The 19628-nt window shown below is 36.0% G+C and overlaps 1 protein-coding gene across 1 annotated transcript in view; it reads right to left on the bottom strand.

Moving 5' to 3' along the window:
* The window catches only part of LOC131031101 (DEAD-box ATP-dependent RNA helicase 31), a 140043-nt gene extending 124086 nt beyond the window's left edge, over window positions 1–15957 (bottom strand). Inside the window, exon 1 of the mRNA XM_057962130.2 lies at window positions 15062–15957. Within this exon, the coding sequence (XP_057818113.1) occupies window positions 15062–15597 (536 nt within the window). The 5' untranslated portion in view covers window positions 15598–15957. The remainder of the gene's footprint in view (window positions 1–15061) is intronic.
* Window positions 15958–19628: the final 3671 nt, after the last annotated feature.

Below are 19628 nucleotides of genomic sequence, written 5' to 3' on the forward strand. Positions count from 1 at the left end.
GTTCTAGAAGTGGAAGGCGTTGAAAAAAATATTCCAGGGCAGAGAAAATCACTTCAATCCTCAAATGGCATCCCAATCCAGAAATGAGCAAAAATGGCCAAGTATGGCAAAGTCTAAGGAAATCCTTACCTTGGCAATGAATGGATTCCAAAGATGGCATGGGCGCCAAAGTGAGGTCATGGAGGATTTTTCCTCCATGACTAAATTCCTTCACCTAAGTCATTCGGTGCCCAAGATGGGTCATGAGTGCCAAAATGGGGTCATGGAGGATTTTTCCTCCATTCCAACGCCCAAGCATCAAGGGAGAGCACTAAACTAAGGAGAAGGAAGAATTCCTCCACAAGGTCAAATTAGCACCCAGGTCAGTTACTAGAGTGCCAAACTGAGGATCAAGAGGAATTTTCCTCCTTGACCAAAATTCCTTGACCACATGGAAATGGCGCCCCAATCAGAGGATGAGCACCAAACTTGGGTAGTGAAGGAAAATCTTCTTAAATGCAAAATCACTCCATGCCATGGAAATAGCACCCAACATGGAGTAGGAGCGTTGGATAAGGGTAAGGAAGGAATTCCTTTCAAGTAAGATTTTCCTCGACAAGGTCAATTCCACGCCCATGGAAAAAAAAAGTTAAAAAGAGGGGCATGGAAATTAAGGCAAGGAAATCCCCTCAAGGAGAAAAATCAAAATTCCCTCTCAGGCATGGAAATTTGCCAAAATTGAAGAATTTTCAAGATCAAGGTAAAAATTGGCCAAGGAAGAGAATTTTCTCTCCTGAATTTTGGAGTTAAAAATGAAAACAATTCCTACAAAATAGGAAAGGTGATGAATTGATCAAAAAAATTCCTTCAGGGCAAAATTCCAAGAAAGTGAAAAATTGACTAAGCGTTGGAAATTCCTTCCTTCAGGATAGAATTCTTGGAAATAGTAAAAATTGGCTAAGGCATAAAGAATTTCCTTCCTTCGAGAAAAGTAGAAAATGCAAAAACATGATAAAGAAGGAAAATGTCAATTCCAAAGAAATCCTTCACCACCTTCAAACAACGCCCAAGGTTGGAAGCAGGACGTGAAAATCAAGGTTCAAGAAGAAAAGTTCAAAATTAAAAAAATTCCTTCCTCGAGGAAGAAATGCACCCAAGGTGAAGACTTTCAAGCCACTTTGGCTAAGTGAAAGAATTTTCTCTCTCCAGGACTCAGGTTGATAAAATTCCTCATGCATGGAAGAAGTGGTCAGTTGATGGAAAAACCTCCCTACAAGACGAAGCGTGCACAGAAATATTCCTTCAAGATAAAAATCTCTCTCTGGAAAGATTTTCTCTCAAAAATTTCCAAGCATTCAAGAATCCTTCAAAAGTGGAAAAGATTGTTAAAAATCTTCCAAAATATCTTTGGTGAGCCCGGAAGGGAAAAATTCTTGTAAAGAATGAGTTGACGACATGGAAAGAGAATATTTCGTATTAATGAAGCACAACCCTAAAAATTATAAAGATTCCTATGACAACAGGGTCCATTTGCATGGCAAGAATCCTTTGAGTGCATGGTGGCATGATGGAGCATTCATTGCCAGGATATTTGACCAACATGGTGGCTAATTCATTGCATGGCAGTTGTCATATGAGATGGTGGAGCATCTTTTGCATGTAACCTATTTTGGAGGTGATGGTGCATTTATTGCACAATGGACAGTTATTGCATGACGGTGCTTTTATTACACATTAAGCAAATTTGAACGAAGTGGTTCATTTAATGCACAATGGACGCCATTTTTGGCAAGAATGGAATTTATTGCTAAGTGGGCATGATGGGTTATTAATGTTTATTCCCACCTTGTTGCATCATGTGTGTGGAATCTTTTGGGTCAAACTAAAACTGATGTCTTTCCGAGTTTTGTGGAGGCATTCCACGGGTTGTGGTCTTGAGTAACGAAGAGTCTTCTTTGGAAATCTTTATTGGTGGTTTAGGAGCTCTTGCCATTCTATAAATTCAGCTTTTAAGTATAGATTTTATATGTAATAGAATGTGGAACAGTTGAATGTAGTTTTCTTTACAGAAATGAAGGACAGATGGGAGTAATGAAGAGTCTTCTTTGGAAATCTTTATTGGTGATTTTGGAGCTCTTGCCATTCTATAAATTCAGCTTTTAAGTATAGATTTTATGTGTAATAGAATGTGGAACAGTTGAATGTAGTTTTCTTTACAGGAATGAAGGACAGATGGGAGGCATAAGGAGGTTGTTCACATGTACATTGGTGCTGCTAAGGTGGAGACAAAGAGGAGAATGGAAGTAATTGTATTGTAAGCACTTTTATTGTTATTAATACAAGTTTGTCCTCTTTTCTTGGTGGAGTTTTTCCCGCAAGGGTTTCTCCACGTAATCCTATGTTATGTGTGGATGTTATGTTGTTGATTTATGCCTTATTGTTGCTATCTTATGTTGATGTTAATCATTATTTGTTGCTATTATAACTTCACATAAGATAAGTTTATCAAGCATGGTTAACAAGCTGATTTTCAGCATCATGAATGTTAATGTTTGTAGCTTCAGTCGAATGATCATTTAGAATACATATAATATATGTTGATTAATAATAATATATTATTATGTTATACTATTATATTATTATTAATCATATAAAATTTAATATTCAATATTAATCTATTATATTATTCTAAATTAATAATTGATTGATGAAACATTATAATATTGATTAAATTATTATAATTAAAGGAGAGACATGTCCGTTCAAAGACATGCCTCTCCAAAGGAATATATATAGTATAATGTTATTCAATTTGAGAACACATAGAATTCCAAGAATGCAAGTATCAGATTGAATCAGATATATACATTAAAATACATCCAATAAAACCTGGGAAAATCAACAATGAAGAAGACGAATCTAATTGTGAGTTTTCCAAAATTAAGGCAACTTAATTTTCAGATTTGCATAGATGCGTTTCAGGTTTTCAAGTTGTTGCTATCCAAGCCTTGTCCTTGATTAGTATATTGGTGTAATGTCCCCACTTTGGAATAGAATTTAATAATAAATAATAATAATATTAAAATAGAAAAGAATAAAAATAAAATTAAAATTAAAATATAAAATAATATAATGAAATATAATTAAAATTTAATTATTTTAATGAATGGTCAAAAGACATGGAAGGAAAAGTTGTGACTCCCTCAAACATGGGATATAAAAGGGAGAAGAGACACTCATTTTGAGAAGGGGATAATTTGGGAATCAGAAGTGCAAATCTGATTTAGATAAGAAGTGCAGATCTGATTGTGAAAGGTTGTGTCCCTTTCAAAGGGCAGAAGTAATAAAGAGTTGTAAACATTCAAAAGCTGCTAATGGTGAAAGGGTGTGTCTGTTGCCAAAGGGCATCCATAATGAAGAGGTGTGACCTCTCCCTCACATTGAGAGATATAAAGGAAAGGAGTCAAAAGCATCCATGGACATAATCATCGATCAGATCAGATCAGAACTATTATTAAGTTACAGAAATTGGCAGCCTCCTAGTAGGAGACATTACAATTGGATAGAGATTGATCTTCACAATCTTTGATATTGAACCTGTTTATTTCCCAACATTTGGTATCAAAGCTAAAGGTTACTAGTTCAAATATTCCTCTATTTTTGGTTTCTTAGCATGGAAAGCTTGTGGAAATCATTTGAAAGTGTTGATTTTAACACTTTTAGATTAACTAAAACTCAGAAAATCAGAATTTGATTACTGATTAAATTAATTAGATTAGAGATTTATAGTTTCAGATTTAAGCGTAGTAAAGAAAGAGAATGAAATAAAGACTAGGCACAGTTACCCTGGGAAAACCTCCTAGGAGGAAAAACCCAGCTAGAAAAGATCCTCAGATCTGATTATGGATTATAGTCATGCAATCATTACAACACTTATCTCATGAATTGGAAGGTTCAGATGTTGCTGTCACAAGAGGTATGGCAGATTGAGGTGGCTGCCTTCAATGTTCGCTTGTTGTCATATGAGAGATGGATGCTGCTGCTCCCTTAACCTAGATTGCAGACCTTCAAGGAATTCGTTATGTATAACCTAGATTGCAGACCTTCAAGGAATTCGCTGCTGACTCCTAATGATGAATTTCGCACCTCCAATGGCTAAAGAACTTGCTGTGTAAGTGCAGATGTAAAGTGTCTTCCTTAAGTTCGCATTTAGGCAGGCATGTATGAATTTCGCACCTCCAATGGCAGATGAACTTGCTGTAAGTGCAGATGTAAAGTGTCTTCCTGAAGTTTGCATTTAGGCAGGCATGTAATTTTGCATGAATGAGAGAGCTGACCGAAATTGGATGAATGACAATGAGGTTTTACATTTACTTATATGAGGAGCAAAACCTTTTAGATAGGTAGGCCTTCCCCTTATAATTACCTTTAATTATATTTTCCCTTAATTGCCTTATGAATAGGGTCAGCCCTATTTGTCAATACGTTGAGTGTTTAAGTTTAAGGTTTTATGGTTGTCGTGTGGTATGGGGTTTTGCCCTACATGTTTGAGGAAAGGGGCCAGCCCTTTTGGGCGGATTCCAATGTTGCCCAAGGCAATTGGAATCCGCCATTCCCTAATTAACATCAACACTCCCTCTTAATTAGGGAGGAGAAACATAACTATAATCTTCCATCTTGCACACAAGCAAAGAATGGATTACATAATCAGAATATTGTAGTCTTCCATCTAGCACACATGCATACAATGGAACTACATAATATAATCTTCCAGCTCGCACACAAGCATAGACTGGATCCACCTTACATTGCCCGCAGACGGTGGAGAGGATCTTTTCTGCCATCTTACATTACCCACAGAGGATGGTCAACAATTACACTTCTCCCTAAGAAGATTACAATACCATCTTACATTGCTCGCAAAGGATGGTTAACAATTACACTTCTCCCGGAGAAAATTACAATACCATCTTACATTGCCCGCAGAGGATGATTAATAATTACACTTCTCCCTGAGAAGATTACAATACCACTTTACATTGCCCGCAAAAGGTGGTTTGATACAACACAATGTATCACTGAGATTGAGACTCCCTCTCAATTAAGGTTTCATTTTCCACAATACCAAGTTTGTCCCTGAAGTACACAAACTTCACTTTGGATAGAGGCTTTGTAAGAATATCTGCAACCTGCTCATCAGTGTTGACATACTTCAGCTGAATAGCACCTCTTTGCAGCATACCCCGAATGAAATGATAATGGGTTTCCACATGTTTTGACCTGTCATGAAACACTGAATTGATAGACATTTTGATACAACTCTGATTATCACAGTGAATAATTGTAGGATCCCAAGGCTGACCAAATAGCCCAGCAAGAAGCTTACGAAGCCACACTGCTTCTCTAGAAGCTACACTTGCAGCAATATACTCAGCTTCAACAGTGCTCAATGCCACTGAGGATTGTTTTCTGCAAGCCCAAGAGATCACTGCGGATCCCAAGCTAAAACAAATACCGGAGGTGCTTTTCCTGTCTTTGACACTTCCAGCCCAGTCTGCATCTGAATAACCTTCCAAGGTTATTGAAGTGTTAAGTGGATACTTCAGCCCAAAACCAACTGTGTCTCGCAAGTACCTTAGGATGTGCTTGGCTGCAACGAGATGAACATGTTTGGGCATGCTCATAAACTGACTGAGAGCATTCACAGCAAAAGATATGTCTGGTCTAGTGTTAACTAGATACATCAGGGATCCAATCAACTGTCGGTACTCTGATGGATCTGCAAACTCAAAGTTAGCTGCAGAAACACTTAACTTCTTTAAGTTAGATTCCATAGGAGTAGACATAGGTTTACAATCCATCATTCTAAATCTTTTCAAAATGTCAATAGTATACTTTCCTTGACTTAGAAAAATTTCGTTAGATCTTTGCCATACTTCTAGACCTAGAAAATAATGCATTAGACCTAAGTCTTTCATTTCAAATTCTGAAGCTAGTTCTTTCTTGCATCTAATAATAAGTTCATCTTTACCAGTAAAAAATAAGTCATCCACATATAGAACTAGAATTAGCATTTCATCATTGGCTAACTTAAAGTAGATGTTAGTATCAACATCATTTTTGCAAAAACCAAGACTTAACAAGTATTTATCAATTCTTTCATACCAAGCACGAGGAGCTTCTTTAAGGCCATACAGAGCTTTCTTCAACCTGCACACATAAGTTAATCTATCCTGAATCTCATAACCCTCAAGTTGTTCAATATAGGCCTCTTCCTCAATGACACCATTAAGGAAGGCATTCTTAACATCCATCTAATGTAGTTTCCAACCTCTAGCAGCAGCAATAGCTATAATCGTTCTAATAGAAGTATATCTAGCAACAGGAGCAAAAGTTTCTTCATAGTCTATGCCTTCCTTTTGAGAAAAACCACGAGCTACAAATCTAGCTTTATATTTTTCAATACTACCATCAGCATTATGTTTAATTTTAAATAACCATTTAGAGGAAACAACAGATTTACCTTTGGGTCTGGGCACAATATCCCAAACATCATTCTTGATGATTGACTGATACTCTTCATCCATAGCAAGCTTCCAGGCATGATGATTCAAAGCTTCTTCAACATTGCAAGGTTCAGTTTCAATGAGATTGCACATCAATGCAACATAGTTGGAGAATACTTGAGGTCTCTTAGTTTCACGGAAGGTGCCACTGGGAGTAGCAAATCTTTCGGCTTCTTGAATGGTGTTTCTTACCCAAAGGGGCCTCTTTTTGGTAACGACAATGTCACTAGGAATATCAGTGGGATTCATGGGCTCTGGTGGATCATTATGTTCTTTTTGAGGTGGAGGTTCAACCAGCTCCCTCTGAATCTCAGGGTAAGTATCAACATTCATATCTTGATTGTCATTAGCTTCATCAATAACACAAGAACCTTTTGATTTCTTAAAAGCAATGTCTTCTTCAAATGTAACATCCCTACTTACCTCAACATACCTTTGACCCGGGATGTATATCTTGAATGCCTTGGAGGATTCACTGTAGCCGACTAGCATGCCTTTCTTTCCGGAGGGTTCCAACTTGGATCGCTTTTCCTTGGGCACATGAACATAATCGAGACTTCCAAAGATTCTAAGGTGACTGATGTCTGGTTTGGATCCTATGAAGGCTTCTTCAAGGGTCATGTTCTTTAGAACACGGTGTGGACATTTGTTCTGGATATACATTGTTGTTCTAGAAGCCTCAGCCCATAGGAAGGTCTGCAAATCTTGATCGTGAATCATAGCCTTTGCAGTCTCCACAATAGTCCTATTCTTTCTTTTAGCAACTCCATTTTGTTGAGAATTGTATGGAACACAAAACTCCCTCTTAATTCCTGACTCAACACAAAAATCATAAAAGCTACCGGAGGTGTACTCCCCTCCATTGTCGGATCTTAGACATTTAATTCTTTTGCCAGAGGAGTTTTTAGTTAATGCCTTAAACTCTTTAAATTTACTTAAGACTTCATCAGATTCTTTAGATTTCAAGAAGTAGATCCAAGTTTTCCTAGAGAAATCATCTATGAAATTTACGTAATAAAGAAATCCACTAGGAGATGCTATAGACATAGGACCACATAAATCAGAGTGAACAAGTTCTAGTTTGTCTTTAGCTCTATTTTCACTTTTATGAAAAGGACTTTTAACATTTTTACCTATAGCACAACCTTTGCAAGTATTATCATGAATTTGACTGAGTTTGGGCATACCTTTGACAAACTTTTCAAGAGAGGGAAGAGCTTGATAATGCAAGTGTCCAAGTCTTCTATGCCAAAGCTCACAGGATTCAGGAGCCTCATTAATTAGGGCTTGAATAGGGTTAGTAGAGAGCTTATAAAGACAATCATATCGATGACCGATTATACGAGCAAATTTAAAACTAGATTTCTTAGGCCAAGCAAGAACTTTTCCCTCAGAAAATGCAATTTGATAACCTTTATCTTCTAGAGCAAAAATGGAAATTAGGTTTCTTTTAATTCCAGGAACAAACAAGATATCACTAAGGTGCAGAGAAATACCATAGTCTAAATTTATAAAAGTAGAGCCAAAACCTCTTACCGAATAACGAGCGTCATCACCAATTACCACGTGAAGGCTGGTATCATTTTCTACTAAATCTGAAAGATGATCACAGTAGCCTATGATGTGTCTAGAAGCACCACTGTCATCAGTCATGTATTACTATCTGTAGGAATACTGCTAGATAGAGCGGAGATGAATAAGAAGTCATCATTTTGTTCTGAGACTTCATTTAAGTTGGCTTCTCTTTGGGTAGGGTTATTCTGACATTCTTTAGCATAGTGACCAAATTTGTCACATCTAAAGCATCGGACAAGCGAGGTATCTCTTGGTTTCTTCCAAGGGTGCTGGGAACTAAATGGTCTGAATTCCCTATTTCTTTTTGGATAAGGCTTCTTCCAATTTCCCCCTTTCTTGCATTGGGCTGCAAGCATGTGTTGATCATCTACATGGGGACTTTTGGTTTGCCCTCTTGTGATGAGGCGAGACTCTTCTTGGATGCAATCATTCTTAAGGCGATCAAGGGTAGGTAACTCAGTTCTGCCACTTATGGTTTGGATAAATGACTCCCATGAGCGAGGTAGACCATTTAGGGCAATCATGACAAGGTCTTTGTCTTCCATGTTATGACCAATTAAACCTAGTTGATTCTTTAGTTCTGAAATTCTCATAAAGTAGAAAATAACAGAATCTTCTTTTGCCATTTTGATATTAAGTAGTTGTTGTCTTAAAGTAATTGCCCTATTGAGATTGTTAACTTCATATGTACCTTGTAGATGGCTGAACATTTCCCTTGCAATAGTAAATGAGGCAATAGAGGTGACTAGGTGGTCTTTGACTGAATCAATGAGAATCTTCCTGGCCTTGACAGCATCCTTTTTGAATTGTTTTAGCTCAGCTGCATCCATAAGTTCAGTCAGCTCTTTCGCTTCTATGAATTGGAGAAGATCTTCTTCCTCTAGAGCCAACTTGATTCGAACCTTCCATACAATAAAATTGAGATTCCCATCAAGCCTATTTCAACTTTCAGCCCCATTGACCTGACCTGCAAATGCAACAACAATCTGAAAATAAAGAAGTACTAATTTCTAAAATCTGAAAGTTGATCTAGCCTATAGCTCTGATACCATGTTGATTTTAACACTTTCAGATTAACTAAAACTCAGAAAATCAGAATTTGATTACTGATTAAATTAATTAGATTAGAGATTTATAGTTTCAGATTTAAGCATAGTAAAGAAAGAGAATGAAATAAAGATTAGGCACAGTTACCCTGGGAAAAACTCCTAGGAGGAAAAACCCAGCTAGAAAAGATCCTCAGATCTGATTATGGATTATAGTTATGCAATCATTACAACACTTATCTCATGAATTGGAAGGTTCAGATGTTGCTGTCACAAGAGGTATGGCAGATTGAGGTGGCTGCCTTCAATGTTCGCTTGTTGTCATATGAGAGATGGATGCTGCTGCTCCCTTAACCTAGATTGCAGACCTTCAAGGAATTCGTTGTGTATAACCTAGATTGCAGACCTTCAAGGAATTCGCTGCTGACTCCTAATGATGAATTTCGCACCTCCAATGGCAGATGAACTTGTTGTAAGTGCAGATGTAAAGTGTCTTCCTGAAGTTCGCATTTAGGCAAGCATGTATGAATTTCGCACCTCCAATGGCAGATGAACTTGCTGTAAGTGCAGATGTAAAGTGTCTTCCTAAAGTTCGCATTTAGGCAAGCATGTAATTTTGCATGAATGAGAGAGCTGACTGAAATTGGATGAATGACAATGAGGTTTTAAATTTACTTATATGAGGAGCGAAACCTTTTAGATAGGTCGGCCTTCCTTATAATTACCTTTAATTATATTTTCCCTTAATTGCAATTATATTTTCCCTTAATTGCCTTATGAATAGGGTCGGCCCTATTTGTCAATACGTTGAGTGTTTAAGTTTAAGGTTTTAAGGTTGCCGTGTGGTATAGGGTTTTGCCCTACACGTTTGAGGAAAGGGGCCAGCCCTTTTTGGCGGATTCCAATGTTGCCCAAGGCAATTGGAATCCGCCATTCCCTAATTAACATCAACAAAAAGAAATTAAAGGTTGTTGAAAAGCTTTTGGGCCTGCAATGAATGTTCTATGAGTTGACTCTATTTTGCAAATTTATGAGATTGGAAACCATGGATATTATTAATGTGATCCATGTTGAGCATTTGAAGCTCATGCTTTAGATCTTCATGGAGTTGCTCAGGCCCATGGATATTCAAATAGTTTGATAATATGTGTGTATCCTCTTGTTTGGTGCTTTTGTTCCTTTACCATGTGGTCATGTGTAGTGAGAAGGTGTTTGTGTTGGATGAGTATGGACATCCTGATACACCAGTTGTTTGGAATACGAATAAAGTGCTTATGTTGGGTTCATGGATTTAGCCCATGGTTGCATGAAAACATTGGAAGATAAGCCACAAACCTCTTTGAGAGTTGTAAAACTGATTTGTTTCATATAGTTTAAGCTACTAAACAACTTTCCTTTCCTTTCTTAGGTTGCAATGATCTCTGGTTTTAAGCTATTGGGTTTTGTAGATCTGTGGTATTTCCATTGTTCAGATGAAATGTATAATGTGAATGTTTGGATGTTTAAATTGATTTCAAATTTACAGAGATGGTTTTACATGTTAACTAAAATATGTGATATGTAGATCTATGGTATGACTAGATTTAGGGTATTTTGGATGGAGACAATTACAGGTTTGCATGACTGCTTAGTAGGTTCTTATTGATCTATGGTTACTCCTATGTGGGTTTGTTTGGCAAATCAAGTGTAGCGTTAATTCTGGTGTTTGAGTCTTAAAAATCCACATGTTATGCTTAATTATCTCTATTATGCATGATACTGATGTAAGGTTGAATCTTTCAATTGTTAGAGATTGGAGCACTAATTATGTATTTCTTCTTTGAGATGTTGTATATGTGTTGACCTTGTAGATTGTCTAAAGAGGATTTATTTTGGTAGGTCCTTGTTGATGGTCACCATAATTACATTGGTATTTTGGTTGCAATGAGAAAATGATTATTTGGGGTACATGATATAGTTGACCATTTAATTCTTAGCAGTGGATTATGGTGCATGAGAAGCTTTGTTCACTTTCAGTGGAGTTTTGGTAAAGATATTGTTCATGATGTCATGCATTACTTGGTATCACTTTCAAGACAATCTTTAATTAGATGATGGATGATCTTTTGCAATGGATGTTGGTGTCATGTGGAGCTCTTAAATTCTGCATTCAAAATGTAGTGAGAGTTTGACATCTTTAATTCTATTGACAAAGGATGTCCAATAGTATCTTCTCGGTTTGGAGATTGTGGTTTGACTCTTCCTTTTAAGAGCTCTTGGTTGAGTTTTTTGATCATGTTGGGACCATGAAGGACCTTTGGAGATGGTGGTTTGACTCTTCCATTTAAGAGCTCTTGGTTGAGTTTTTTGATCATGTTGGGACCATGAAGGACCTTCAATTAGGAAATGGTTGTCATGATGCCTGAAGAGCTTGTTTACGCGGTTCAGTGGGAGCTTTAGAAGTGATGTGGATTCATCATTTGATAATGGATGGTTATGGTGACATCTTGGTGCCATGGGGGACTCTTGAGTCTTTGGTTAGGTGTTGTTGTTTCTCTTTGGTTTTGAGTATTAATCATTTGCTTGGAGCTTCATGATTTTGCAAGACCACCTTTGAAGTTAGCATGGACTGATTGGTTTATACTAATGGAGACTAGAGATGCTTCAGTGAGGCTATGAGATTACATGTTTTTGGGGATCAAGTGTTTAATTGATGACTCTTTGATAAGGATTTCAGCAAAAAGACCGAGAAGCCCCTAGTTATGGATGTGAATCCATTATGGACCTGAAGAGAAGATTGTCAATTATTATAAGCTTTAGTGCTTGGTGGTGAGAACACATGACAACCTTGTTTCCCACTCTCGGTCTACTCGGCAAGTGAATAAGTGTACCTAGTTATCAAATGCATTCTTTATTTTGTATCTTATATTCTCATGTGAATAAGTCTTGAATATAGAAATTCTGAGGACTTGTTGACAAGAAAATGCATGTTTTTATGGATTTTCGTTGTTCTCCTTATTATTGGTCTTAAGCTATGGACATTGTTTTGAGGACTTATTTGGAGAGGTACAGGAAATGGTTTGCGGCTTTGAGCATATTCCCTTTGTTGTGGGAATGGATGGTTTGTTTGATCTACCTTTGGTATGAGAGGTTTACATCTATTACTGTCATGTTTCATTTGATTGAATGTTAAATGTTGATATCCTTTCAATATGAGAATGGTGAAGGAGATCTTACATTACATAGCTTAGTATATGTTAGTGTGGGACAAGGATATGATTTGATTTGCAGATTCTCTCTTTGGTCTCGTTTTTCTTCTTGGATGTTTGTATACACATAGTTGAATGTGAAGAACTTGGAAGAACGACGAAGACTGATGGTGAGAGAGATACTGCACATTTTTTTATTGTGCGATTTGCAAATCATGTATGTTTCCTTGACACTATGTGGTAGCGGAGTTAGCCACATCTTCTATGTGAAGTACTATAGATAGAATTCATATGCTTTGATCTTTTTCATATTTGTCATTACTCGTCTAGTGGGAATTTTTGGATATATGTCTATTTATCCTCTATGATATCTTGTTTTGTTGATTTACTAATGTGATAATGAGTTTGCATGTTTCATTAGATTTGGATCTACAAGTTATATAGTTTGTAGGTGTGTGCAACATATTGATTGTAGTGGGATGACTCGAATGTGGATTGTCTATATCCACAAGATCGTTTCAATGGTGATGCAAAATTTGTTAATTGACCTTGTTTGTTGGCATTTGTGCATTGGTATGTTTCTTTGAGATAGGAGGTTGGATATACAAAGACTTGATTACAGGTTTAAAATTGATATGTTGACAACCTGAAGTTTTAACTATGCTAGTTTACCTTGGTTTAAGGTATGGTTAGCTTGGATGAATTGCTATTTGATGTAGTTGCTATTTTAGGTGGTATGAGTAAGGCAGGTACTTAGAGCCTTTGTTATCATTTGAATCCGATGTTTATGTTCATGTAGAGATTGGTGTAGGTTTCAATGACGGTTGACATGGTTCACCTTGGCATGTAACTTTTTTATTCCATATGTGGCATGTTGAAGGATGTGAGGAACTTTTTGCTTGATGGTGGTTGTCATGGTTGCTTTTGCAGGTGTCTTGTTGGAACATGAAAGCATGGTAAAAATTAAAATGGTAAATGGATGGCTAAAAGATGGTTTTTACTTGTTTGTGATTCCTATGAATGTATTTATAATGTATGATATGAAGTGGGAAAATGTTAGGATTAAGGTGCCATCTACCTTGTAAATCCTATGACATGGTTCCAACATCCTTGGAAAGTGTCCTAAGACACTTAGGATGTATTGAGAAAACAATTTGTAATATTTAATTCTCACCATTGTTTGAAATAGATTTATAAGGGGTGATGGGTTACACTAGCAACGGTAAAGGTGGGTTGTGAACACAAATATTTAATATTGTTTTCCCCACTTATGGATGTCTAGAATAAGATATTTAATGACTTTAAAAAATGGAAAAAGAGTGACCTATGAGCTTCTCAAAATAGGAATATGGAAGAGGCAACAGGTGTTTCCTAGTTTCCAATCAATTATTACATTTAATGTAATATTTATCTTGCAAGTATAGTTGCCCATGTTGGAGGGAAAATATTAAAAGCTAAAACCAATATTTTTTTGAATTTTGTGGAGGCATTCCAAGGGTTGTGGTCCTAAGTAATGAAGTCTTCTTTGGGAACATTTATTGGTAGTTTTGGAGCTCTTGCCATTCTATAAATTCAACTTTTGGGTGTAGATTTTATGTGTAACAAAATGTGGAACAATTGAATGTAGTTTTCTCTACAGGAATGAAGGGTGGATGGAAAGCATAAAGAGGTTGTTCCCATGTACATAGGTGCTGCTATGGTGGAGGCAAAGAGGAGAATGGAAGTGATTGTATTGTAAGCACTTTTATTGTTGTTAATACAAGTTTGTCCTCTCTAGTTGATAAGACTTTTTTCCCACAAGGGTTTCTCCACGTAAATCATGTGTTATATGAAAATGTTAAGTTGCTAATTTATGTCTTATTGCTACTATCTTATGCTGATGTTAATCATTATTTGTTGTTGTTATAAGTTCACATAAGATAGGTTTATTAGGCATGGTTAACAAGCTAATTTTTGGTATCATAAAAAAGAAGAATCTAATCGTGGGTTTTCCACAATTAAGGCAACTTAATTTTCAAATTTGCATATGAATTTCAAATTTCCATGTGGCTGCTATCCAAACCTTGAATCTCATCCTTTGATTAGTTTATTGGATAGAGATTGATTTTCACAATCTTTGGTATTGAACCTATTTATTTCCTAACAATTTCAACTTGAAGAAAATAAGTAAATGTAGTTCTCAAATCTACACCTCATTAAGGGCATTGTACTAAATCCGACTTCCTTTTAATTGGGTGTGTTAAATGAACATGCAAAGAAATCAAGCTTGCGAAATGCCAACGTAGGAGACCAATGTAGTCTTTATATTAACAAAACGTCTTTAATTTCACAAAAAATTGTGTGAGCCATCTCAGAAGCCAATTGTACCAAACAGACTAAAAATATAATGTACCTGAACGAGCAATCATTTGTATGGCAGTAGGAAAAATGAGTACGCCCAGAAACATTTCAAGAGGAAAATTTCCTCCATAGATTCGTCTTCATTACATACCATATTACCCGTCTGTCTGACCAAAGTTTTCCAGTAGTCTTTTAAACAAGTGCAAATGTCCTATGCTATCATCCTTAACTTTGCTACTACTGCATTTATGCCCCTCATAAAGTCTGGCCATTAATCTTAACACTAATTTGCTTTGTTATGGTCCTCCATGGTCTAAATAAAAGAGAAAGATATAAGCAATTTAATAAGAAATACAAAAAGCATTACCTTGTTTGACTCAAGAAAGATTCCCCGTTGCTCTGTCCATTGGTAGGCATAGGCTTCGGCTTCGGCGCTAATTTCTCAGCATCACTTGACTTCTGCTGTGAACGCTGAAGAACATTTGCAGCGTCAAACTCTTCATCGTCGGAATTAAAGGCAAATTCACCGCCATCGTCATCCTCATCCTTATCCTCGTCCTCGCTGAATTCTAACGCTGGACTAGCAGAAGAAGCTGGGGATGCCTCTTTAAAAAAAGCTCCCCTTTCAAAATATTCCCGAGGTCTTTTTCCTGCTGCACAACCAGTTAAGTTTTCCTTACCGAGTGTCTGATGAGTGTTATCTCTACCAAGAGCAGACCGAGAAACATCTTCCTTCTCAAAACTATTATTCTTGTCGTCCTCAACATCATTACTAGTTTGTAATGCTCGCCGAGAGGCTTTTATAGAGTATCCCACTCCGGGTCCTCTTCCTCTTCCTCTTCTTCTTTTTGAAGCAGAGGCTCCTTTGGAGCCCCGGTCGTCATTTCTTCGACGCTTAGGCATGAAACCGTCCCTCTTGTCAAACACTTATCAATATCCAATTCCCGCTCCACAAGGGTTTTGGAGGGAAGGTCGCTTATTCTACTGGAGAAGGGTGAGGATTCGTTCCCGCGAACTCGCCCGGAACGAAGCAGGGGCCGAGTTGAGTAGCTTCAAACCCCCAAAACAGAAACGCTTACCCTCTGCTGCTGCCTGGATATCACAGACCGGCTTAGCCCAAGAAATGTGAAGCGCTGTTTTAGAGGTATGCTCCAGATATTCAAATTAAAAAACAAGGGGTAAACAAAACGTGTAATGCAACGGTAAACGAAGGATTTAGCGGGTGTAGTTAGTTGTAGGCTCCGCAGCGGCAATGTAGGGTTTATGGCAAATATCCTCTTTTTAACTGTTTAGGAATTACGTCGAACACTCTGAGAGCTTAATTTTGACGCTCGCACTTCCCCGTCAAAATAATATGTTTTTCTTTTTCATTATACGATCATTTATAGGATCACGAGGTACGTTGGATAATGAATTAAATTGTGGGTCATCCACCATTCATAAGAGCATTGCTTAGGATTTATAAGAAAAATATAAGGTTATACTACAATGAAGTTCCTCTTAAATATAGTAGGATTATTTTGTTTTGTTATAATAGTATAGGATATCAAATAATTATAGAAATAGGTAGAAGGAACATGTTAGATATGGGCAAAGATGTGGGTAAAGTTTACAATATTTTGTCACAAAATTTACATATGTTGCTAGTATCTTTAGTATCTTTATGTCTTGGTTTTTTTAATGCAAGTGCCAACAAAAAGGTAAAAAATTGTTACGCTATGGTAATAGTGATATTAAAAGGGGTTGAAAAAGTTTTGTTTTTTGTAATACATTGCATAAACATGACATATGTACATTTTCATTGTTCATGCAAGGTTTGTTACTCTCTCTAGAAGAGTATTGAATCCTCTAGACTTGTATTTATTGATCCAAAAGGTTTTCTTGAAGATTGTTGTATAACAAACTACATATATCCAATATAAGATTATTAAGGTCAATGGTTGGTTTGTTTCTTTCTTTTGGCAGTGGAATTGATTTTTCCCAAAAATTTGGAGGTTTAGCAATATATTATTATTCAATTGATTTTAAAAATAAAATAATCTAAACATCATTTTCTACACAGCGGTTTAAAAACTAAATATCTAAAAAGCCATTTATACACCTAAAACAAACTGCATCTATAAAGTGGAAGAACTTCAACATAAAAACAATTTACTATGAAATATTTAAAAACTCATTATTTTAGTATTCTTTTGAAAAATTTCAATTTTCTTGATTGTAATTAGAGATTATCCAATTTAGCTATTTGAGCCAACATGTTAATGTTAAAAAAAGAAAGCATAAAACGATTTCCAATCTCTAAGGGAAGATTCAAAATAGAAAGTTATCCTATATCGTGATTAAGAACCAATCAAATTGAAGATAATTAATTTTTATAATATTTTAATTAAAAAAATTGTATTTATACTTTAATAAAGATACGTATTTTTTTTTGGTAGAAAAAAATCTCAATTTTTATTTGTTAAATTTTGTATTGATAATTAGTTAACAAAATCCTCTTGCCAATAGTTTTATGCTATGGCAAGAACTAACAAGTATTAGCGTTCATACCACTTGTTGGCACCTATCTTAGTTGTCAATTTTTTCCTATTTCATTTGTCATTTTTATTGTCTAAGATTTACTTTGGATCCTATTGACCCTTGACATCAACCCATAAAGTTTAGAGCATTTTGAATCTTTTTTAATTTTTGGGTTTTTTGGGTTTACCTGGATCATTTTGGGTTTTTTAGGGTCTTCCTTGATTTTTCTAAGTTTTGGGGGTTTTAAATAATTAAACTCATACTTTGTACACCCCTAACAACTAATTAAATAATTCTTAAAAGGGCATCCTTGGCCATTTTGTGTTTCTCCTTCATTGTTTTGTCACTAATCTTAAGGTTTTTAGTTCAATTTCAAAGGATTATGTGAAATTCTGGGGTTTCAGTGTTTCCCTTTCGACATGCCTTTCCTTGTACCTCCATTTTTTCTTACCTATTAGTGTTTCAAACTTTCTCATCTCAACATACATTTCCTCCCCCCCCCCCACTTGTTTCCCTTACCTTATTGAGATTTAAAACTTTCTCATCCCACCATGCCTTTCTTCAAAACCCCCTTTTTCCCTTACCTTGTCAAGATTTCAATCTTTTTCATCCTACAAAATAATTCCTCCAACCCCCACCCCCACCATTAGTTCTCTTGCCTTGTTAGGATTCCTAAGTTCTTAACCTTGGCATACCTTTTATCTAACCTCTATTTTTCCCTTACTTTTCTTAAGATATCATACTTCTTCATCTTAACATGCCTTTCTTCTAACCCAACCTCCCTTATCTTGTCAGGATTTCAAACTTTCTCACCTTGTCGTGACTTTCTTCCAACACCCTTTTGCTCCTGCCTTGTCAAGATTTCGAGGTATTCTCATATTCTTTCCCCTTTGGCATGTGAAGAATCAAAACTCTGTTATTTGAACAAAATCCCTATCTACATCCTTACATGACACGAGATGCCATTAATAGTCTCAAAATGGATGTAATTAGATTAGGTAATACTTTCAAATGCATCTTGGCACATATGGACCCCTTAGGGACATGATTTGTGTACAAAGTTATATGGTTATTGATATAAAGGACATGGTTTCAATTGTATGGCCATGCGTATTGTAATTTTTGAGGTTTTCTCCTAAAGAGTACAATACTATGTCGTAATCCTAAATAAGTATTTTAATGTAGATTTGGCATCTTTTGAATGTCTCCATGAACATTTGTATTTTTTTCATGATGATCTTATTGATCTTCTTGTTCACATTTGTTATTTTGAGTGTCAATTTTACTAGTTTGTCTACTAGAGTATAGTAATATTATTTGTAAATATTGTATAGGGCATCTTGTCAAAATAACACAATGAAGTATAAAGGTTTTTCTATGGATAACTAAGATATGTTCAATTGAATGTTCTATAATTTTATTTACCCTCGTAATTGCATTCATGGAGCTTAGCTTATATATCGGATTGAGAGGTATAGTCCTTATTGCTTCCCCTATTGAGGCATCATATAGTTGGGTATAATCAATGTTCCCCTTTGGTCATAAAACCTGACACTCCAGCTCCCTTGCTAGATAAAGACACTTGCCTAGTTTGTGGTTTACCTCTCATCCCAACAACACGTTCAAAAAAATGAAAATCAACCTTATTTTTATGTTGTATTGGTATTTTTGTATATTTCCATGTCTAGATATATGCAATATCATTAGGAGTTACCAAAGAAATATTTTAAAACTCTTTACATGGTTGTTAATCTGATTTATGAAAGTGAAAAAACTTGTATTATCAATATTACGTATAAGAACTTGATGGTACACAGACATGAGTGCTAAGTGCAATGGGTGTATTTTTTTTTGAGGCTTACTTTCATTCTCTATTACTATCCTTGATGAGACACCTTGAATAATATGTCCTTGTCCTAGTAGAGCCTAAATTTGAAGAAGATATTACTCACCTTAGCAAATTGGTCCATCATTATTCCTACCTAATCACAAGGTAAAGGTTTGTTGGGTGAAAATTTTGTAAATCGATGAAGGTTCACAAAATGTGTGTTTCATGACAACACATGAAATGATATCTCTCAGAAAGCAAAATATAATTCCTCTTAATTACAAGGGAAGGCTCCCCCTTGCTACTGCAACTATTTTCTATTTTTCCTACCTGCTAACTTTACACTAATCCAGGGTATAATAGCAACATGGGTCTCTTCTTTCAAAACCAGTTATATCCAATTCCCTTTAAAGAATAGACTTTCCCTTAAATAACATTAAAAACTTGCAGTAATATTATACTAACTAATTTGGAAAGTAAAGTGTTTGTGAAAGAACAAAGCCTTATGTTACTTTCCTTTTCTGAAAATGACCTAGGGACAGGAATTTGCACACTTAAGAACTCAAAGATTCTTTCTATTTACAAA

Source organism: Cryptomeria japonica, chromosome 7 (genome assembly GCF_030272615.1).
Source record: "Cryptomeria japonica chromosome 7, Sugi_1.0, whole genome shotgun sequence".
Lineage (NCBI taxonomy): Eukaryota > Viridiplantae > Streptophyta > Pinopsida > Cupressales > Cupressaceae > Cryptomeria > Cryptomeria japonica.